Here is a 24133-nt window from a genome sequence, read left to right as displayed (position 1 = left end):
GCAAGAATGATTACATTTGAAAATGTTGAAGAGTTAGAAAAATAGCCTTTGGGTGTGAATAGTTGCTAGATTTTGCCTCTTGTGTCACAAAGCCTAAAATATTTACTACCTGGCCCTTTATGGAAAAAGTTTGCCGACCTCTAGTCTAAAATATTCCTGCCAGCTCCTAGTTATACTCTTTTATGTGTGTGTCCCCCAAATCTCTTTACATTGTAATTATTTTTAATTGTGTTTAATCATTGAGTGTTTCCATATGCTGTCTGACGCTGGTTTGTTTTCCTGCACCCAGCATGGAGCATTGGGCCCAGAACAAAGAAGATATTCACAACATCCTTGCTGAAGAAGGAAACGGACCCCCGCATTTCCACTGCCATGGGTTCCTTCCACATCGTCTCCCCTGTGGGGTACTGTATGTCACTACAGTTTTGCTCCCTGGGTTTCTCTTCCTTTTCCATTTTTTTGCACGTCTTCTGATCACAGGTGCCACTTTCCCTCACTCCTTCTTTCTCTGAAATGTAGAATTAACTTTGTTGACTTAAAATTATTTTCGTGTGCTCACTTTAATTCCTATAAAAATGTGTAGGTGCCAGGCATTTCTTTAGGTGCCGAGAATGCAAACACAGATACAATTCTGGCCCTTCGTGAGTTTGCAATTTAGAGACCACACCACCACATTTTATTTGGAGCCTAATTGATACAGCAGAACAGCAAAGTAGCAGAATCTATACGTCTCTCTTTTAAAACAACCAAGTTATCTCATCTTGTTATATGACCTTTGAATTATTTCCCCCTATGTCACTGTCACTTGCCTGGAAGATGGTTCCCAACTCTGGATAAGGAAATGCAAATTAATTTCACGGATGATTCGAAAGCAAGACCTTTTGTGGTTAAAATACAGAACACATTTTAAAACTAGAGGTGGCATCCTTTGAATTAGAATCTTATTTGAAACAAAGCAAATTGCGCATTCATATTATCCTTCCCTTCCAATCAGCCAAAATAAATAAATAAATAAATAAAATAAAAGAAGAAACAAAACAAAACATAGAAACACTAAAAAACAGAAAAGCAACAACAATAGACAGAATTGAGCATCAGAAATAATGACCAGCTATGAAAGATAGGTAGACTATTCCTATCTATATGTACACAGACTAGTTAAATTCTAAAATACAGGTAAAATCAATGCCCCTCCACTTATATTATATTCATTGCTAAGCTTTAATAAATTTTGGGAAGTCAGCAGATATTTCCACATTACCCACCATTTCTGCTCCTGTCGTTGGATACTAGCCTCGACGCTCTGGCTGCTGTCAGGCCAGGAAGGGTAACATCTACACTAGCCACAGTGATAAGTTAAACAGAGAGTCACATGCACACGTGCGCACTCACATGTGTGCGCTGGTAACTCGGTGTATGTCTGAGGTGGTGGGGTGTAAGCTACTGGTAGTCACAGATACACACACAGGACAGGCACACACATCGGCAGCAACCCCATGTGGGACTGCCCCTCTCCCTCTTCTTTTGAAACCAGGTTGGTTAGCCCTGTGTCCCCCTCGTGGTCCTATTCTCACTCTGATCAGGTTTGAGGTCTAACCTTCTCTCCGATTGCTTGGCCCCGCCATGGGGGCTTCCACACCATCCGCGGTTCTTGCCACACTCTCGCTCATGCTCCCGGTGGTGGGGGCGGCTGGCTGGTCGTGCCACGGCCCGGCCGCGTTCACAGACTCCAGGTCCAGCTCTGGGCTCTGCACCGAGTCCGGCACCGACTCGAACGCGCTGTTCTCCTCCTCCTCCTCCTCCTGCGAGGAGAAGACGGTGCTCTCGGAGATCTTGGCGCTGTCCATGGAGGAGAAGCGGGTGTGGCTGGTGAACCGGTTGCCATTGTAGCAGGAGGAGCTGTAGCAGGAGGAGCTGTAGCAGGACGTGCTGTAGCAGGAGGAGCTGTAGCAGGAGGGGCTGCAACAGGACGCGTCGCAGCCCTCGAAGCTGTGGTCCCCGCCTTGCCTGGGGCTGTAGTCACTCTCGCTGCCCGTGCTGGGGTGCGTGTCGCCATCCGGGGCCGAGCTGCTGGCCACGCCGGAGAGGCCGGGGGCCATGGTCCCGAGAGTGGCCCCCTCAGGGTCCTCCATGCCCTCCTCCAGGGCAGGCGGCTCAGCAGCGACCGTGTCGCCGTCGCTGAGCCCGTCCTTCTCCGCCGTGTCCGTGAGAGTGGGCTCTTCCTCCGCGCCGTCGTCCTCCGCGGGGCTGCCGGCCCGGACCAGGGGCATGCTGTGCAGCAGCGTGTGGAGGCGGATGTAGTGAGTGCGCGGCGTTTCCGGGTCGCTGCAGGCCGACGCGATCACCGTCTCCAGCTCCGACACCGGCAAGGAGCAGGGCCTGTTCTTCCGCTTCGCCGAGGCGCGCAGCGGCAGCCTGGCCTCCGGGGCTCCCAGGGCGGGCACGTGCCCATCGCCCTCCTCCGCCGCCTCCGCCGCCTGGCCCTCTTCCTCCTGCCCCTCCGCCCTGCTCTCTTGGGCCGCTTCCTCTGCCGCAGGATCCCCAGGTTGGTCCTGGGCGTCGCTGTCCTCCGGCAGCTCCGGTGGGGGTGCCTCGCCTCCCCGGGCCAGCCCCTCGGCCACCTCTTCTGCGCTCAGGGTGGGCTCGGTGTCCTCTCGCCCCAGGCCCAGAAGCTCCCCAGCCCCATCAGGTCCCACAGAGACTGTGTCGAGGTCGTTTCCTGCCTCAGTGGTACCTGCCGCTTCCTCCACGGGCTTGGCAAGCCCCAGGCTCGCGCTCCCTTCGGCGACCAGGGCGCTGCCCTCCCTCGGCTTCTCTGACTCGGAGCTTCCCGAGGGCTCTGGTGCCTCCTGCAGAGGGTCCCCAGGGTTGCTCGCCACCAGGCTGTTCATAGGGCTGCCCGGCATGCCCGCTGGCTCAGCTTCCGTACTCGGGGTCATCTCTTCATCATCTGCGGGCAAGAGGAAAATGTCACTCCTTCCACAAGAGAGCAGTTGGTGTTAGCGTACTTTGCCAGAGAGGGACATGTAAGCCTTCCCAAGGGGTTTTTATTTTAGGGCTTAGAGGCCTCGTGCACAGATTCGTGCACTGGTGGGGAGCAGCCGGCTGTGGGAGCTCAGCTCATCCTGGTCAGCTGAGCGGTGCTGCTACTGTGGGAGCCCACTGACCACCAGGGGGCAGCTCCTGCATTCAGAGTCTGCCCCTGGTGGTCAGTGTGCATCATAGCGACTGGTCGTTCTGATAGTTCCACCATTTGGTCACTGGGCTTTTATATATATAGATATTGGATGTGGGGGTTGATGAGGGCTTCTTACTGGCCAGTGCTCAGCTGAAACATTCTACAAGAATGTGTTTTCCTTCAGGAAAAACGACTCCTAAAATTTACATGGAACCACAAAAGACTCCCAGATAGCCAAAGTAATCTTGAAAAAGAACAAAGTAGGAGGTAACACACTCTCTGATTTCAAATTATACTATAAAACTATAAAAATAAGAACAGTATGGGAATGGCACAAAAACAGACACATAGATCAATGGAATAGAATAGAGAGCCCAGAGATAAATCCTCACTTATATATAGTGTTAATCTATGACAGGGGAGGCAAGAATATACAATGCAGTAAAGACTGTTTCAACAATAAGTGGTTCTGGGAAAACTGGACAGGTACATGCACAGAAATTAAACTGGACCACTTTCTTATACCATATTACAAATAAACTCAAAATGGATTAAATAAAACCTGAAAATATAAAACTCCTACAAGAAAATATAGGCACTAAAGTCTTTGGCATTGCTCTTAGCAATATGTTCTGGGATATTTCTCCTTGGGCCAGGACAACAAAAGCAAAAATAAACACATCAAACTAAAATGTTTTTTCACAACAAAGGAAACCATCAACAAAAGGAAAAGACAACCTTCTAAATAGGAGAAGATATTTGCAAATGCTATATCTGATAAGGGATTAATATAAAAAACATATAAGGAATTCATACACCTTACTATAAAAAACAATGAAATTAAAAAATGGGCAGAGGACCTAAATAGACACTTCTCCAAAGAGCATATACAAATGGCCCATAGACACATGAAAAGATGCTCATCGGTAATCATCCAAGTAATGGAAAATAAAACCTCAATAAGATATCACTTCACACTTCTCAAAATGACTATCATCAAAAATTAAGACATAAGTTCCAACAAGGATGTGGAGAAAAAAAGGAAGCCTTATTCATTGTTGGTGTTGGTGAGATTACAAATTGGTACAGTCACTATGGAAAATGGTATAGATATTTCTCAAATAATTAAAAATAGAACTACCGTATAATCCAGCAATATAACTTTTGGGTATTTATCTGAAAACAAAAACATTAATTTACAAAGAACCTATGTTCATTGCAGCATCCTATATAATAAAAGCGTAATATGCAAATCAACTGAACTGCGGAACAACTGGTCGCTATGACGTGCACTGACCACCAGGGGGTAGATGCTCAGTGCAGGAGCTGCCCCACAGGGAGAGTGCCGCTCAGCCAGAAGCCGCAGGCAAGCGCAGCGGCAGTGGCAGGAGCCTCTCCCGCCTCTGCTGCAGGTGGGCAGTAAGGAGCGAGGGGTCCCGGACTGTGAGCGCCCCAGACTGCAAGAGGGATGTCTGACTGCCGGCTTAGTCATAGTAAGCCAGCAGGTGGACATCCCCCAAGGGGTTCCAGACTGCAAGAGAGCACGAATCTCTCGCATCCGGGCCACTAGTTATTTATAATAGCCAAGGTATGGGAAAAAATCCAGGTGACCATTGATAGATGAGTGGATAAAGATGTGTTATATATACAGAATGGAGTATTACTCAGCAATAAAAAGAATTAAATCTTGTCAATTATGGCAATATGGATGGGCCTGTAGTATATTATGAACTAAGTGAAATAAGTCAAGATGGAGGAAGACAAATACTGTATGATTTCATTTATATGGAATCTAACAATACAAAACAAATTAAGAAACAAAACCAAACCCATAGATATGCAGAACAAGCTGGTGGTTGCCAAAAGGATGGAACATAGACGGACAAGTAAAATAAATAAATAAATAAAGGCTAGCTACTCTCCCTCCTACATGCTTGATCCCATTTCCTTTATTGTGATCATATAATTTATTGTTCAAGAAGAGACACTATTGAGAGTGAAGGGGGACACTATTATTAATGAAGCCAGGACTATTGGCAAATGCCAGGATTGTGCTTTAAACACTTGAAAAAAATGAGTTCTTTTGTATTAATGAAAATTTACAGATCTACAGTCATATTTCTGAGTTCTGTTTTAAGGGAATTCATTTTTTGGCTAAAATAACCGAAAGCTTAGTGTTACCACAGTTCTCAACAATGTTTGTTATGTGAAAGACTTGAGAGGTGGGGGAGGGGTGTTTACAGTTCCTTGCTGATCCCAGGCAAGGCTAATTATACTTGCTCAGAGCATTTCCTATGGCTGTGTCCCCCAGGGTGGCCGAATGGGTAAGTTGGGTTCTTGGCAACTAGAGTAGAAAAGGGCTAGATGATGGCAGCAACCACTTATTCAGTTATTAGGGCTGGAAGGCTTCCAACATTTGGAGATTATTGCAGTGGGAGAATATACCAGGTCTCCACACGAAGTAACTATTCAAGGAGTAGCAATCTGGTGTACCTCTACCTTCTCCCACTTGCTTGCTTTATTTGATTCCTCCAAGATGTGAACTTCCCATTTCAAACATAGTAGTGCAATTCACACGTTGAAGGAAAACCACCTCTCTGGTGAGCCATAAGTTTGTCTTTACTGCTACACAAAAGAAAGAGTCAATTTTATTCTTAGAATAGAGAAAAGGCTAAATTTGAAAGGATAAAACCCAGTCGGATATTTTCTTACATTCTGTATTATATATGGGCATAGAAACTGGAGTTCAATGAGTGGGCAGTGATAAACTCCAGACTCCGAGTTCTCAAAAGTTTCATTAGCTTTAATAGCAACTCATAAATGCAAGCTAGAAGGACCAAACAATTCTCAGCGTGATCTACACTTAGTTGTAGGCGAAGAGAAAAAGTGGAATTATGAGGCATTTTACCATTTTTATTTGGAAATGTGCTCTGCCTTGAAAAGCTGAACACTGGATGATTCTGACATTTTCTGTTTAACTTATAGTTTTTATTTTTTTATTAAAAAACCATTGTACAATCGCAGTTCTTCAACAAGACATGTATCATATTAATTCATGCTCAACTTCCTTCATTTAGTCACTCATGTATGCAATGATTAAACATCGATTGTGCATCTCCTATGTGGGTGCTGGACGTAAAATGATAAATTAGACATGGCTCCATACCTACGTTGGTATTATTGTTAATCTCTACTCCACTGTCTAACCACATGACATTAGGCTAGGACAAGACATGAAGTTCATGCTGAAAATACCTGGGTGGATGGAGGAAGTGATCTCAAATCGGAATTGCAGCTGTCCACTCACATGATCTGTTGGGAGCCTGCGGCCGAGTGTGTAGCTGACCACCCTATCCCTGGAAGGAAATAAGCATCATCACAGATCTAACCAATACTTCTTCATCCAAAGACCATACCAGCAGATGAGACAGGCATGCCAGGGTGGCCCTGCCATTAGGAGGTGATAATCTCCTCCAGTTCTTATAAGATGGTCCTAAGGTAAACATGGGAATGTACATCTGATCGACAACATGGAAAACCTCAAGAAAATCCTTATCAATATTCTAAAGTAGCAGTTCCCTTTCTGAAGCACCCCACAGGTTCTTCAGTATCCACAACGGTATCCTCTCTTAGACATTGTATATTTACTGCAAGACCTGCACCTGCTGCTGGCACTGTCCGTTATTAAGGGTGTACTTGGAAAATATCAACATGCACAGAAAAACCAAGCAAAGGAAATTCATATCTTTTTTTCTCTCTTTAGAACACAAGTTGGCAAATTTTCTGTAAAGTGCCTGTTAGTAAATATTTTCGGCTTTGTAGGTAATGAGGTCTCAGTCCCAACTACTCAACTCTGCCATGGTAACATGATAGCAGCCCCAGGCAATAAGTAAACTAATAAGCATAGCTGTGTTCAAATAAAACGTTCATTGATAGAAACAGAAATGAATTTCACATCATTTTAATATATCACAAACTATTACTCTTCTTTTGCTTTTTCCCAACCTTAAAAATGTAAAAAGCTCATGGCTGCACAAAAACAGGTGTTGGGCCAGGTTTGGCTATGGGCAGCAGTTTGCTGACTGCCACTTGAGAATATCTGATAAGGATTTCAATCGCATTTACCCTATGGCGTGTCTTTCCAGGAGTCTCTGAACCGGCATTGAAAGCTTCCCCAAGAAGCGCTTGATGATGGGTCGGCTCTTGGCGAACTTGTCCTTCACCTCAATTTCCAGCACGTCAGTGGGCAATGACACAAAGCTGAATTGCTGCAATGAAATAATATGCCGTATCAGTTAACTGAGAGTTGTGAAGGCTGGCCAATTCCCAGGCCATCTGCTTGGATAATAAAGTCATGGTAAAACATCCCAACGGCAGTATATATACGGGGTGCCCCCCAAAATGTATACACAGTTGATAGCTCAATTTTTAAAATGAATTGTATTTTGTTAAACATTGTCTTTATAATTGTTCAAAGTGTGTGTATACATTTTTGGGGGACACCCTGTATATGTATTAAGGTCTTAGAATGCTCTAAGCCCTGTTTACTCAGTAAATGAGTAACGGCAATGATGAGGTGCTTCTTCAGTGCTTAAAAATAAGGTTATTCTCTGAGATTCAAATAATAAAATCAAGTCACTTAAGAAGAAAGAATGCTATCAGGCACCACCACACTTGACTAAAGGTATTAAAATTCTTAAAGTAAGAAAAACACACAAAATCACTTATAATAAAGGAAATGCACTTTTAATAAATAATTTAGTATCTTTTTTTATGATTAAAATGGCAGAGCTTTTTAAAAAGATTGATCATACCTCATGCTCTTGAGAGTGGGAAAAGACAAGAACTCCCACACTGTATTGATGGGAATGTAAATTGATTCGATCTTTGGGAAGAGAATTGGCAATATTTACTGGCATTTAAACTGCAAATTCCATTCAAAGCAGAATTCTACTTCTAGGCATTTTCCTTCTGCATTAACTTGCACAATCATGCAAAATAGGTATTTTCATGGGGGGGGGCATTCAATGGAGCAGTATTAACAATAGAAAAAGACTGGAAAGACTAAACATATCTATCAATAGGGAATCAGATAAGTGGAGTATGATAAATCTTTGAAACAGAAAACTCTCTGCTGTCATTAAAAAAAAATAGGCAAATAAATATGCACTGACATGAAAAGATACTTGACAAACTAAGTGAAAAAGCAAGACATTGAAGAATATGAAGAGTGAGATTCCATTATACTTTGCGGATAAAATGCCTGGAGCAGTACACTCCAAACTGAACTCTAGGAAGTGGGCTGGTAGGGGAAGGGAGAAAGCAGATCTTTTTCACTGAGCAATTTTTTAAAACAGCATACTATATAACTTTTTAAATAAAGGCAACAACAGTTAGTCTTCACATGGCTGTCCACATCAAAATTACAAATTAATTATCAATAATGCACCTGGACCACCATCTGAAGACTGGCTGAACAGAAGTCCTGTAAGTGAGGATACACAGAAGCAGCCACATAGAGACTGGTAGGAGGGGCTGAGACACAAAACGGTCTGGCGCACACTCGTGTGCAGAAGTTGAGAATCTGGAGCTGTATCTCAGTTGCAGAGGTTTCCCCTGAGGAGGGAGGGGTCTCAGCCCTATGCCAGGTTCCCAGCTTAGAGCACCAGTGCTGGGAACAGGAGCCCACATAGCATCTGGCTGTGAAAATCATCGGGGATTCTCTCTGCCCTGTTAAGATGGAAGGCTGCTAGAAACATAGGCATCCTCTTAAAGGTAAATCACACAAAATCTTGCTTGCAGGCACCCACCCTTGGCTCCAGTGGAGGGATGGCGTGTCATAGGATGTCAGAATCATACAGAGAAGAGTTGTGTGGCTTCGGGGAAAGTCTAAAAGGACAGCCACTAATGTCCCTGTATCAAGTCCCTCTCCCACACTGCCCCAGATGCCATTTTTCCTGGGTCAAAGCACTCAATCCACATGGTATTAGCCAGGGGAGCTGCACTACTATATGGCTACTGAGGGTGGGTACTGCCTTGAGGGACTCTATCAGGAACCCAGAGAGAACATGACTCCCTTCTAAGACCAAGAGAGCCACGAACTTAGCAGCAGAGTTCAGGGCGCCAAGGAAGCAGGTAATAGCGCGCAGGCTTCTTTTCAGGGCCCACGGCACTCACCTCAGTCTGCCAGACGGGGTTCACGGTGTTGCCTATGATTTTCGACCTCCTCTCCTGCCCATGGTGAGGGAGGGCAGGGAAGATGCTGTGCTTCCCAGGCTGAATGGAAATCTTTAAGTAAGGATCTGGGTTGAAAAACATCCCTTTCTTCAACCCCATGGCCTGGAAATCTATAAAATAAATGATACTGTGTTTCAGTGAGGTTGAAGAACATATCAGGCCTTTCATAAGAAGAAAGGTCTATCTAAAACTTTGAAAATTATTTCACTCTTTAGACTATTTCCACCTCATTACAAATGTGGACTGATATGTCGAAAGAAGCCACTATGTGAAACATTTAATGGCATGTATTATATTATTTTGGTGAGAAATCCTTATAATAAATAAACATAATTGGCATTATAGTCATTATGCTTTTTAAGAGGACCACTGGCCCTTACTGGACTGGACTTAAGTCTTTTTCAGGCAGGCTAAGATAATGGGGTTGGGTGAGCATCTGAGGGTCACCTCAGAAAACTTGGGTCGACCCTGAAGGGGGAAATCTAGGTAAAAATTTTGCAAAGTGGAGACATAAAAAAAGCAAGCATTGTAGTCAAATAATAAATATGTTTTTCAATTTCGTCTTCAATAATAAGAGAGAATTGGAAGAAATAAAGAGAAATAGGAGGGTTAAAAGAGCAGAGAAGATGGACAGTGGAAGAATGAAAAAAGAAAACATGGCCTCTATGGAGTCAAGCGCATACCAGTGAGCAGAGTTTTGAATAACTACGCTGTCAGGAAAGGCAAGGCTTTGAAAACTGAACTGTTCCTTGGCAATGAGTCTGTAATGAGCTTACCTGGCAAAGAACAGGTCATATGCCATGATTTGTTGCTGGGAGAAATAAGTATATTCTGTGTGACTCAACTGGGAGAAGACTCACAGAAGCTCACCACTGATTCCCTCCAGACATCACCCCAGGCACTGCTGAGTAGCCATGGGTATGATTATATGCTGAGTTCTAGTGGCTCACCAAATCTGGGGTGTTGTTGGGGTCATTGACCGACAGTGTGACAGACGTAGATTTATTCATCATAAAATAATATGACTGCCATCACCTCTACCAGGTCCTATTTATTAGCTAGTTACTAAATTCTGGGAATTATACTATGACCTTCAAATACATTATCTGATTTAATTCTAACCATAAACTCTATGAGGTAGATATGATATTACTAATTTGAGGAAGAGAAAAATGGAGGCTTATAAGTTAAGTGACTTGGTGAAGTTGTCAGAGCTGGTCAGTATCAGAAATCAAATTGGAACCTGTCTCTTTGATTCCCAAGTCTGTGCATTTAACCAATATATTGTGTTACCTTTCAATAAAAATGCCAATATTGGCATAGGTTAATTTCTCAAGTATAAATAGTTTTTTTTGTGTGTGATCTCTGAGCTTATGACCTTTATTATTTTCCTTCTCCCCGAATAACCTGTATAAACATTTCTGTTTCTTGTCTTTTTAAAAATTAAATTTATCGGGGTGATTTTGGATAATAAAATTTTACAGATTTCAAGTGTGTACTTCTATAATACATCATTGTATATTGCATTTGTAGCCACCTCCCAAAGTCAGATCACCTTTGGTCACCATACATTTGACCCCTTCTAACCTTCACTAACCCATCTGCCTTGTTTGTTCATTTGTTGCTCTAAGTTTTATATCACACATATGAGTGAAAGCATATGATTCTTAACTTTTTGTGTCTGACATTTTACTTAGCATGAGATTCTCAAGATCCATCCATTTTGTCATAATTGGTAGTATTTCAGCTTTTCTTCTAGTATTCCATTGTCTATATGTTCCACATCTTTATCTAATTATCTACTGAGAGGCAATATGGTTTCTATGTCTTTGCCACTGTGAATAATGCTACAATAAACATGGGGGTGCATATATTTTTGTGAATAAATGTTTCAAAATTTTCAGGTACATACCCAGAAGAAGGCTTGCTGAGTCATATGGTACCTCTATTTTTAATATTTTGAGGAACTTACATACTGTTTTCCATAGTGGGATTTTGATGGGGGTTGCATTAAAACTGTATATTGCTTTGGATAATATGGTCATTTAAATTATGTTGATTCTTCTAATTCATGAACACAAAATATGTTTAATTTATTGGTGTTTTCCTCCATCTCTCTTAATAATGTCCTGCCAACCAACTGCCTCTCTGAGAAGGAGGTAGCTGGGTGCCCAGGTAAGAAGCCTGGACTGGAGTGGAGGGCTGAGGAGGGGCACACTGACAGGCCAGGGGCCCTCAGTGCAGCACGCATCACTCGTGGCCCCACCATTCCATTAAGACCCATGTCCAGGGCTAATGGAACGGTATTGTGTTTTTAATTTCAAATTCCACTTGTTTATTGCTGGTGTATAGAAAAGTGAGTGACTTTTTGTATATTAACCTTGTATCCTGTAACTTTTCTATAACCGCCTATCAGTAAATCATTAGACACACATTTCCTTTACTGGTGCTCACTTAAACATGAATAGCCCCAGTTGACTGTCCATCTCTCAAGGACAGTGCATGAGTGTGATCTCAGATCTCTGACATTTATGGCCTGTTACAGTTGTTGGTTTGACAACAAGCTAAGGCAATAGTTTCTCAAACTGTACTCACCGGAATCCTAGAGCTTCAGCCATTGCCTACCCCCAAGACCACTTAAGGTGAAATTGAGTGTGTGGGACTCTGAACTTTCTAGAGAATTTTAGCCAGAGCAACTCAGTTTTTCTTTGTACTTTTCACGTTGAGATTATTTTAGATTTACAAAAAGTTGCAAAAATAGTACAATGTCCTTTCCCCATTGTTAACATATTACAGTGCTATGGTACACTATTAAAATGAAAAAATTAACTAAATTACTCTTAACCAAATACTATTAACTAAATTAAAGACTTTACATGGCTTACACTGGTTTTTCCACGAATGTACTTTTTTGAGCAGCTCAATTGGGCTTAATTAAGATTTTATTTAGACAAAGGGTCTGCCAGCTGCTTCTCTCCCCAGGATTTCCCTTACGTCCACTTTAGAAAAACTCTCCATTACTGCCACTTGGCAACGGAGGAAAAGTAGAATTAGCAGTTTCTCCTCCCATCATCTCAGAGTGCTTATGCATCTATTATTTATTGAATCCTCCCTATCCTCATGAGGCCAGGGGAAATGAAGCTGATATTTTTAATTTTTGTTTTACAGATGGAGATACTGAGGCACAGAGAAAGGTTGAGTAACTTTTAGGGAAGAGTCAAATTAAAGCAGATCTCCTGATGGTTGGCATTTTTGTTCTTTCCACAGGCCCTCAGCGAGCAAAACATACCTGAGAGAGAAAAGCTGATCAGCCTCCGACTTCCCTGCTCCTGGGCAGTTTCGTAAGAGCCAACGCTTTTAAAAATCTGTAAGAAGAAAAACAGGAGACAAGCTTTGTCATAGATATATTCCAAAACAAACATGTCTTATTAAGTTATCTCTCTACCCTCCATGAAGGCAGCAGCACTGTGACTTTATTAGGCTATTATTAATTAAAACAAGCTTCTAGCAACCTAATGTCTTTTCCCAGGAATAGAGTGGGAAATGCTAGTGGGGATGAGGTGTACTTTTCAGAGAAATGGAAATTCAAACCACATTATTGTAATATTAGAGCCCCTTTGTAACTACTTATGTAAACAATGCCTTTTTACATTCAAATTTGCAAAAAAAAAAAGTGTTTATTAAAGCAGACTTAAGGGACTAGAATGATAGTCAACAAATGTTCACTGTTGTAATTATAATGTGTTCTGATTTAGCAAAGTATAGTGTTAACTGTTCTAGCTCCATTTCTTCTGATCTGTCTTATTACTTAGAAATTTCCAGGAAACTGTTTATTAGGGAGAAACCGGTGCATGGCATTAAGAAGCAACTCTAAAGTCTCCTTTATTTAATTTCCTTCCTGAGAAATTTCAGAACACAATTTTTTACATGGATAGCCTAAAGCAATTTGCAAACCAAGTTGTGAAAATGCTTTTTTTTCCCCCATCACTGCTCAATATATACCTGTTAATGGATTAATAAAAACAGCTAGAGTCTTGGCTTTCATTCTCTTTTAGGTACATTTTACTCAGAAATGATTCTGAGTATTTATTCAAAGGCAGAGTTATGTTTGCATACATTGTATATTTGCAAAAAATAATTTTAAAAATCTGAGTATTAGGAGATAATCTGCACTTAAGAAAGAAAAATGGAAAACAGGATAACTTGTGGCTCAAAAGTCTCTTTGTTTATAGCAGGGGTGGGGAACATCCAGGCCATGTCTTGTATAAGGTCCACGAAATCATTTGGCCTGACCCTGCCAAGGCATTAAAGGTGAATTAATTAAATGTTTGACCAAATATAACAAGCTCATTTTTAAGTTGACAATTTTGTATGGCTTACGAATGATGTTATATATATCCAAATGGCCCGTGGCAGAAAAAAGGTTCCCTACCCCTGGTTTATAGGTTGTGTGGGCTTGTTCTCTCTCTCCATCCTGCCTCTAATTACCCTTGATGCTGTGAGAGTTGTGATTGGATGTTATCATCAAGCTGCCTTATCTGAGATGGGGAGTAATGATGGCATCACTAGAACTCACTACTTCAACCCAAAAAGAGTACACAGAGATTACTAGAACACCTGTTGAGCAGGTGCCTCTGATGAGCCTCTGCACTTGGCTGCAGCTTGTATGAAAACCTGCTCAGTATGTCTCTACTCTTAGGCCTCAGTGCAAGATGCATCTCAGGGATGCTGGGCTGCTTGGCAGAGGAAACTAATTCTTTTATTGGTCTGTGTCTCTGCGAGTCTCATTTGATAAGGAATCAGTGGGAGACAGGGCCCGGATCAATGAGTTGAAAGGCTGGTTGTTCTCAGGCATTAGCCCTCATCGCACTGGAAAGCTCTCTCCGTCCTAGTCTGTTCTTCACTCCACCTGGCTGACACAGAGCAACAGGCATCAACAAACAGGTCAGGACCGCACCCTCAGGATGGACCACTCTTCTAACTCTCAGTGTCCAATATGCTCAAGCACAATCAGGGCTCAAACTTCTTTAAAAAAAAAATTTATTGATTTTTTACAGAGAGGAAGGGAGAGGGATAGAGAGTTAGAAACATCGATGAGAGAGAAACATTGATCAGTCGCCTCCTGCACACCCCCTACTGGGAATGTGCCTGCAACCAAGGTACATGCCCTTGACCGGAATCAAACCTGGGACCCTTCAGTCCACAGGCCGACGCTCTATCCACTGGGCCAAACCGGTTGCAGGGGTGGGCAAACTTTTTGACTCGAGGGCCACAGTGGGTTCTTAAACTGGACCGGAGGGCCGGAACAAAAGCATGGATGGAGTGTCTGTGTGAACTAATATAAATTCAAAGTAAACATCATTACATAAAAGGGTACGGTCTTTTTTTTCAATAGTTTTATTCATTTCAAACAGGCTGGATCCGGCCCGCAGGCCGTAGTTTGCCCACGGCTGGGTTAGGGCAAGCTCAAACTTCTTTAATGTTGTAGACTTTTCTTCTTTTTCAAACCTATACCTGGGCCTTTGGCAGGCTGAGCACAGTGCTGTATTAGCCTGAGTGGAACAATTACAATGGATTGTTTCTAACTTTAGTTTAAAAATATAAATATCTAACTTGCTCCTTCTCAGAATTTAACTTCCCTGAGGACACAACAAATACTATACTTTTAATAGAGCCTTGTAGCATTACAAGTCTAAAGTGTGTGCATTCCAACGGAGAACCCCAAACAAAAGGAATCCAAAGAGGACCACACCAAGACACATCATAATTAAAATGCCAAGAGCAAAAGACAAAGAGAGACTCTTAAGAGCAGCAAGAGAAAGAAACTCAGTTACCTACAAGGGAGTACCAATATGACTGTCAGCTGATTTCTCAACAGAAACTTTGCAGGCCAGAAGGGAATGGCAAGAAATATTCAAAGTGATGAATACCAAGAACCTACAACCAAGATTACTTTATCCAGCAAAGCTATCATTCAGAATTGAAGGTCAGATAAAGAGCTTCACAGATAAGGAAAAGCTAAAGGAGTTCATCACCACCAAACCAGTATTATATGAAATGCTGAAAGGTATCCTTTAAGAAGAGGAAGAAGAAGAAAAAGGTAAAGATACAAATTATGAACAACAAACATGCATCTATCAACAAGTGTATCTAAGAATCAAGTGAATCAATAATCTGGTGATCATAATAGAATCAGGGACATAGAAAGGGAATGGACTGACTATTCTTGGGGGGGAAAGGGGTGTGGGAGATGCGGGAAGAGACTGGACAAAAATCGTGCACCTATGGATGAGGACAGTGGGTGGGGAGTGAGGGTGGATGGTGGGGTGGGAACTGGGAGGAGGGGAGTTATGGGGGGAAAAAGAGGAACAAATGTAATAATCTGAACAATAAAGATTTAATTTAAAAAAAATAAAGTGTGTGCATTCCAATATATATTTTTTAAAAGTGTGAAATTAAACTGCACATTTAAAATATATATATTTTTTATTGATTTCAGAGAGGGAAGGAGAGAGAGATAGAAAGCATCAAAGATGAGAGAGAATCATTGACCGGCTGCCTTTTGCATGCCCCACACTGGGGATTGAGTTTGCAACCCCAGCTTGTGCCCTGACCATGAATCGAACCATGACCTCCTGGTTCATTGGTCAATGCTCAACCACTGAGCCATGCTGGCTGGGCTAAACTGCACATTTAATGCTAGGCTAAAATGAGCATAAACATGCAATAATTACAATGGATAGTACATTTGTTCCTTCCTACTTAAAGCGTACATATTTTGGTTCTTCCTATTTAAATAGTCTGTCGGCTATTCAGGGTATTTACAAAAAGGTTCTTCATCCTTATTGCATCAAAACAGGTCTGGTGCCAAAAGATAATGTATATCTCAGAAGCTATTAAACTCAGAGGAGAGACACTTTTAAAGTTTCATAAAATTCTACAAACTCATGGCTTTTTGCTGACATTATTTACAAAGTCATCTCAGCATCTCAGATTGATGGTATGCAAGTGGAGGCAGCTGTAACTGTGATAAACATTTTCCAGGAAGTAAAGTTGTTTGTCTGGTCTGGAAGGTTTGCATCCTGACTTCTAGTTTAAGATGCGTTCTAAAGGCATGTTTGAGGTTAAGTAATTTGCTGCATTCCCAGACAAATGCTCTACCATTTATTGACTGTGAAAATGATTTTATGCAATGCTTTATGGGCATGTGTCATTTAATTATAAGCCTAAGAAGAAAATAAAACATATGAAAATGTAAATATTTGAAACCAAGAAATTTAAAAATGTGTTCCAAAGAAAGTTTTATTATTCACTGTTATTAAGCATGAGATTATGAGAAACATCTGGCTCTCTACTGAAGCTTGACATTTCTTATACCAAAAGTGGTATGCATTTTTATATGGTTGCCTTCAGATCCTCATTCCTCTTTATTATTTTGAGATGCATGTCTGTCTATCTACCTATTAATAGACTATCAGTGTCTTGGTCACACACACACACACACACACACACACACACACACACACACACACACACCAGCAAATGGAAAAGGGAAGAAGCACAGGGTTAGGTCTGACCAAAGAGGAAGGAATGAGACTTACAGGAGCTGCTGAATTCTTGACCGTGACACTTGGGGTGGTAGCTCTCAGGGCTCCACTCACTCCATGGTAGTATTTGAAGCAAATCTTAGTTTCACCTGAAAGACAAAAATAAAGTGGGTTTGAGAAGTAAGGTATAACCAGGAAGAAACGGCCAGGGCCAGAGAGGACACCATCAGGAACTGCAACCTAGTTCCTCCAGAGGACCCTGAGAAAGCAGATACCTACTAAGAAGGGCTCCCGCTGGCGTACTGGCCTCACATTTAGAGTACAGAGGCTAGCAGCAATTTCTGCACAGGGCCTCTCCTGCACTGAGCTGCCTGCCTCCTGTACTGAACAGCCTTCCTGCACTGTGTTCCTGCCATCCGAACCAGCCCCTATAAAGCAGTTCCTGGAATACTATTTCAACCAAAAGGACCGGGGCTTTTCCCAGCCAGTCAGAGCTGCACAGCTATAACCCCATCAGCTTATTCACTGACCAATCAGAGCAGTGCCTTTTGGAGCAATGGAACTGTGAGAATTCAGAGTCCTTATTTGCATTAGGAGGAAACAATCAGGGACCAGGGAGGAGGACTTCTGTTTATGTCAGCTCCCCTCTTGCTCGGAGAGGACACTTTCCCTTCCCACCAAAGACTGTGTTTCCTCGGCAGAAACACCAAAGATGTCTCCCTGGAGCACAGCGGAGCAGACCAGGGCAGGGCAGAGCGGACCGGCAGAAAGTGGAGCACAGAAAATCAACGGGGAGCAGAGCACTGCTGTCCTGTTGGAGAGAAGCCTGGCCTCAGGGCGTCCGAATGGCAGTGCTGCTTTCACAGCCATGCTGTATCATAATTGAGCTGTTCCACAGCCATGCTGTATTCACAGCTGTGCTGTGTCACGATTGAACTGTTTGCATTGAATAAAGTTTCCTTCTTCAACGCACCTCAAATTGTAGGTTCCTGTTGGTGGAGAATATAAGCCAATGACTTTGGTGGACACTCCCGTAAGCCAGGCAGGTCCCAGTTGACAATGATAGTCAACTCACAGACAGATCTGACTTCTTTCTAAAAATCTACCATATAAAATTGCTTTGGCCTTAGCATTTTTTACCCAAGTAAAATCTGTTATTTAGATTCCTCTATTAGAGGTTATTCCAAGAGGTTATTTCTTTGAAACCCTTAGTTCTAAGGTTTTAGGTAGTTTGATGCCTACCACCAGTCTGTTTCTTATGTAATTTCCTGTAACATAATTCACTGTGATTAAAAGCTTAGAAATTTGAAGGAAGTTATATAAACACATAGATGGGAGGCATATTTTCTAAATGGTGGCACACATCAATGATAAGCTCTCTGCATTACAATTTTTTTCTCTTTCAAAGTTATAGAATGTAAGTAGCAATGATATGGCCTTAGGGAATCATGCTGCCTGGGTTTGAATTTCAGCTCCATTATTGAAAATCTGTGAGACAATGAGCAAGTCAACCTCCCTGTACACCCTGTCCTTTATGTGTAAATGGACCAACAATAATACGCACCTCTTAAGATTTTGGATGATAAAATAAAGTGCTTAGAGTTCAGTTAAGTGCTCAGTAAATGTTAGTGATGAAGATGATGATGATGAAGATGACTACATGATTATGTTATGACTCCATTACTTTCTGATATTTTTTTCTGTAGAGGAAAATATCTGTGGCCAAGCTGAGTTTAGTTCATTTGAAGGTGACCTGCTTTCCCCAATTAATTGTTGTGGGATTTTCTCTTTAAATTTGAAAATTTTGCCAGGCCATGTCTTAATCCCTTACCTAAATTTTTTGTTGACTTTATTGCGGTCACATTGATTAATAAAATTATATAGGTTTCAAATATTCAATTTTATAATGCATCTTCTGTATATTGTATTGTGTGTTCATGACCTGAAGTTAGTGTCCTTCCATCACCATTTATCCCCCCTTTACCTTCTTCTATCTACCCCATCTCTCGTTCCCTCTGGTAATCAGCATGCTCTTATGTATTTCTACAAGTTTCTATTTTGCTTAATCTCTTCAGCTATTTCACTCAGTCCCCCCAAACTTCTCCCCACTGACGTGTCAGCCTGTTTCTATTTTGTTTGTTTGTTTGTGTTCATTAGATTCCATATAAGTGAAGTCATGTGGTATTTACCTTTCTCTCACTGGCTTATTTCACTTAGCATAATATCCTACATGGTTGCAAAAGGTAAAATTTCCTTCTTTTTTATGGCAGAGCAGTATTCTCTTGTGTAAATGTACCAAAACTTTTTTTTTTTTTTTAAATTCACTCATCTACTAATAGACACTTGGGCTGTTTCTAAATCTTGGCGATTGTAGATAGCACAGCAATTAATATATGGGTGCATATAGTTTTCGAATCAGAGTTTCTGGTTTCTTCTAATATATAACTAGAAAATAGAATCGCTGGGTCAAAAGGCAGTTAACTTTTTAATATTTTGAGAAATATTCATGCTGTTTTCCACAGTGACTGCAATAATTTGCATGCCCATTAACAGTGAAAAAGGGTTCCCTTTTCTCCACATCCTTAAAAACACTTATTTGTTGACTTATTGATGACAGCCATGCTGACAGGTGTGAGGTGATATTTCATTGTGGTTTCAATTTGCCTTGCCCAGATGATTAGTGATGTTGAGCATCTTTCCAAATATCTATTGGTAATCTTCCAAGAAGTGTCTAGTCAGGTCCTTTGCCCATTTTTAATTGGATTTTTTTTGGGTGTTGAGTTGTATAAGTTCTTTATAAATTTTGAATATTGAATCCTTTGTATTTCTGGGTGTCGGTTGTACCTTCACCTCTTTCATTTCTGATTTTATTTATTTGGGCCCTATCCTTTTTTATGAGTTTGGTTAAAGGCTTGTCAATCTTGATTATCTTTTCAAAGAATAAGCTCTTGGCTTCATTAATCTTTTGTATTGTTTTGTTAGTCTCTATGTCATTTATTTTCACTCTAATCTTTATTATTTCTGTCCTTTTACTTACTCTAAGCTTTGTTTGTTTTATTTTTCTAGTTATTTTAAGTGTAAGGTTAGATTGTTTATTTGAGATTTTCTTTGCTCCTTGTGAAGAAAGAACCAAATTATCTATTCAGTAACATTATTTAGCAAGATTAATGAACTGAAAGCTACTAATATTTCATTTATAAAACAGATGTGAGACAAACATAAACCACACCCTCAAAAACAATATTAACTTAAGGAAAAGCAATTTTCACTCAAGAAGCCATAATCACTGTGAGACAGTCTCAATAATTATCTACTAGTAGAAGGTGTAATAAAAAGTAAAATATCTTTAAAAAGATTTAGAAGAAATGTAATAATATGATATAATTTAAATTTTGAGTCTGAAGATTATTTAGCTTTAGTAAAAGGAAACAGCAATTGCAATACTTTCAAAGCAACAATCAACATTAATAGTACAAAACCTTAGGTCTTCCCAGTCTATCCTACATGGCAATCTATTCATGTGTATTTGTTTTTTTAAAATTTGAATTAAAATGAATTGTTAGAAATAAGCAGCTTAGAGAAATGCTGTGTTCATTGGCAAGGCATCTAACATTGAAGATTGTGCTGTATATGTACAGACTTAACACTGTAAATGTTTTTTAAATTAAAAACTGATATTACCTGTTGAATTTAATTAAGTAAGAGTTTTAAAGCTCCTCATGTATAAGGCCCTGGCTTTGGACCAACACCAAAATGAAGATGTCACCTTTTATACAACCTTGTCCTGATTCTTTTAATTTCAGCAGCTTGCATCCAGTAACTCATTCAAAACAAAATTATATAAGTTTAAAAGCCATATCAAGTTGCACACAAAAACAAAATACTTTGCCTTACTAGAAACAGTCCTGAAAAACATGGGTTTTTTTTTACTTGATACTAAATGATATTTTTGTAGTAAAAGTCTCATTAAAGTAATACATGACTCTCACAGAAAAAATAACTTTACCATATTACACAGTATTATAGTGATTTCTTAAAATTTTGTAATTTGGTAAAGATAGCATCTTACCTGGATTGGAACTTCCAGAAGTGATTTAGACTGCTATATTATGGACTGAGTATATTATCCTTGTAATTTTAAAATAACTGAAAAAATAAAGTCATACATTTTAAATACATAGGGAAGATGTTCACATCCTTAAGCATTTCACATTTGCCTCACCTAGAAAACTGCCTTGTGATAAAGTCTTGTTTTTCTAATAGCTAAGTTATGACTTGAATAAAAAGGTTAATTGCAGCCTCTTTGAAGTAGTCATGATGACTGATATCTCTTTTTACAAGAAAAACATATATTATTTGAATTATTTTCTATTTAGAGCAGCATAAATCCTATACCAATGCTTTCAAATACAGAATCCACCAAAAGTGGGAGACTCATTAAAATGAAGCATTATGTGAAATGACCCTAGAATTTTAAATTATAGGAAATACTTATTTCAGGTGCTAGACTCTAGAGGGTCAATCCCAAACTCAAAAACAACTTCCTAAATGTATTTTGTGTCCTATTTCAGTGCTGGTTATTCTCACCCTCGAGAGTGTTTCTGATTTCTAGGATCATTGCACGGGGAGTATTTGCTAAAAGGCAATTAGAGTTTTCCTCTTCCTGCTAGGATAGAGTAATTGTAGCAGATGAATGCTTCTGCTTCTAACTAGATAAGATGATTTGAAAACAAAATGTTTAAGGCACTGCAGAGCCTTGGAGGCAACAGGGACTACAAATTCTAGACAGAGAAGACCGGTGGGATGACCTGATAACCTACAGCCCCTTTCACTTTGTGGCAGAGAGACCAACAGGGCTGCTGGTGGTCATGTGGGGCCAGAGTGCAGGACTGGTTTCCCTTCAGACATTTGAATCCTGAAACCTTCAGGGAAAAAGACTAAACATTTAGTCTGTCCCAGATCGGTGCACAGGAGGAGTGACAAGTACCTGGGCAGGCACACCTGGTGTGCAGGCAGGCTTCCCTGACTTCTGTGGGTCTTTGTCCTTACCACGGAAACTGCAGCTGTGCGTGACCACAGATCTGGCTGAAGGCTCCGTGGGTCCAAAGAGAAAAGTGCAAGTAGAGAAAGAAATACCCCACTTTCCCACTGCTCTTCTAGTGTCTACTTCCCAGCAGCCAAGGAAGAGGAATTACTAAACTGGTCGGTCAGAATCCCAGTGTGGATTGGGCCATGTTTGTCAGACAGCAGAGTCCTCTGCTTTAAAAGGTGGTATGGCTTTGCCACCGCCTTATTGCAAGAAGTTAGATTGGTCAGTCAACTCCATTCTTTCCCTATGGCACCCTCTTGCTGTGTCTGACCAGGGACCCCTTGGCTCCCTCCCTCCACCCATATTGCTCTGTCTTCCTCCAGATGGCTCAGGTGCCATCTGGGGCTGTTGCCCTTGAGCGTAGGACTCATGCTTCTCGCATTGGAGGTATGAACATGAGCTTAATTATTCATGCATTAATTTAATAAATACTTATAAAGCCCATCTAAGGGAAAATGCTAGCAATAAAAAATATTTTAAAATGTTATACAGTGCTGAAATTATGTATCATTTTTACTTTGACCCCCCCCCAATTTTCTGTAGGTGATAAGTAATACTTTTAGAATTGTGTACACAAATGGGATTCATGCACACATAACAAATACATAAAATTGAGGAGATTCTGGACGTATGTGTTTGAAATCTTGGATAACCTCTGTCTTCTAATTTGACTTTCTCTACAGTTTTTATGGTGCAGCCTGAGCTCCCCACTCAGAATCATCTGGATGGGAGGAAGGCTATATGGGAATCATCTCGACTTTCCTTCCTCTGGTCAAGGATTTATTAGCCCCAATCACTGTGGGAGGTGATCCCCCATCACTGATTCCAACTTCAAAGTTTTATCCAGGACATTACCTGATACCCCACCCTCCAATGGGCCAGAAGTCTATATTGAAGGTCTACCTTGCACTTGTACTTCTAGTCGGGGGGAGCCTTTTTGGCCTACTTTGGTCTTATTAGGACATCATAGTGGCTAAAAGGTCAGACTGCCTAGGCTCAAATCCTGGTTCCACCATTTGTTACTCCCTGTAAATATTGGATCAGTTATATTATCTTTCTGCCCCTCAGGCTTCTTATCAACAAAAGGGAAAATAATGTCTTCCGCCTATGGTTTTTATGAAGATTAAACGAGCAATACATGTGAAGTACTCCACGTGGTGCCTGGCAAATCAGGAGAGTGCAGATATGCTTAGCTGATGCTATTACTATTATCATCTCTCTACTCAGGATGAAGACATACCCCAAATGACAACCCAGGGGTCAGATCTTGTAACCCATGCACAGATCCCCAGACACAAGCACAGACTGCCCTCCTAGGATGACCCCAGCCACCTTCATGCCCATCTGCCATGCCTGTTGTATAATTGGATATTGTGGTAATTAGCTTGCCATGCCCTTCAGACATGGCCTCACCCACTTGGCTGTAAGTCTAGACACAGCATCATCTTAGTTAGGTCAGTTTCTCTCACCTGACCCACATATTCTCCTGCCAAATTTGGCCTCTCTCTGCCCTCATCTGTCCAAAGAGATATTACTCAGACTGTTGTCAGGTGGTTTATTTCTTATGTTTTCTTCTAGGAGTTTTATGGGTTCTACATCTGTAAAACAATTAATATGATCCATCACATCAAACAAAACCAAGTATAAAAAAATCAATAGATGTAGAAAAAGGACTTGACAAAACTCAACATCCATTTATGATAAAAAGACTATCAACAAAGTGGGTATAGAAGGATCTTATCACAATTTGATAGAGGCTATATATGACAAATTAACATCATAGTCAATGATAAAAAGCTGAAAGTTTTTCCGCAAAGATCAGGAACAAGACAAGGATGCCTACTTTCACCACTGTTATTCAACATGGCACCGGAAGTCTTAGTCACAGCAATCAGATAAGAAAAAGAAATACAAGCCTCCAAATAGGAAAAGAAGAAGTAAAACTGTCACTATTCACAGATAAAAGGATCCGGCAAAAATTAATAGAATTAATTCACAAATTCAGTAAAGTAGCAGAATACAAAATTAATACACAGAAACTTGTCACACACTAATAATGAAAAATCAGGAGAAATGAAAAAA

General features: G+C 40.9%; 1 protein-coding gene across 3 annotated transcripts in view; it reads right to left on the bottom strand.

Moving 5' to 3' along the window:
• The window catches only part of HECW1 (HECT, C2 and WW domain containing E3 ubiquitin protein ligase 1), a 152913-nt gene that overhangs the window by 54142 nt on the left and 74638 nt on the right, over nucleotides 1-24133 (bottom strand). For all 3 annotated transcript variants that reach the window (XM_059655760.1, XM_059655759.1, XM_059655761.1), the window contains 6 exons: nucleotides 17017-17111; nucleotides 12705-12780; nucleotides 9356-9525; nucleotides 7304-7446; nucleotides 6434-6534; nucleotides 1598-2950 (listed from right to left, as the gene is read on the bottom strand). In XM_059655760.1, the coding sequence (XP_059511743.1) occupies nucleotides 1598-2950; nucleotides 6434-6534; nucleotides 7304-7446; nucleotides 9356-9525; nucleotides 12705-12780; nucleotides 17017-17111 (1938 nt within the window). The remainder of the gene's footprint in view (nucleotides 1-1597; nucleotides 2951-6433; nucleotides 6535-7303; nucleotides 7447-9355; nucleotides 9526-12704; nucleotides 12781-17016; nucleotides 17112-24133) is intronic.

The sequence above is a fragment of the Myotis daubentonii genome, chromosome 10 (genome assembly GCF_963259705.1).
Source record: "Myotis daubentonii chromosome 10, mMyoDau2.1, whole genome shotgun sequence".
Classification (NCBI taxonomy): domain Eukaryota; kingdom Metazoa; phylum Chordata; class Mammalia; order Chiroptera; family Vespertilionidae; genus Myotis; species Myotis daubentonii.
The sequence above is the reverse complement of the archived record's forward strand: the minus strand, read 5'-3'. Positions and strand labels throughout refer to the sequence as shown.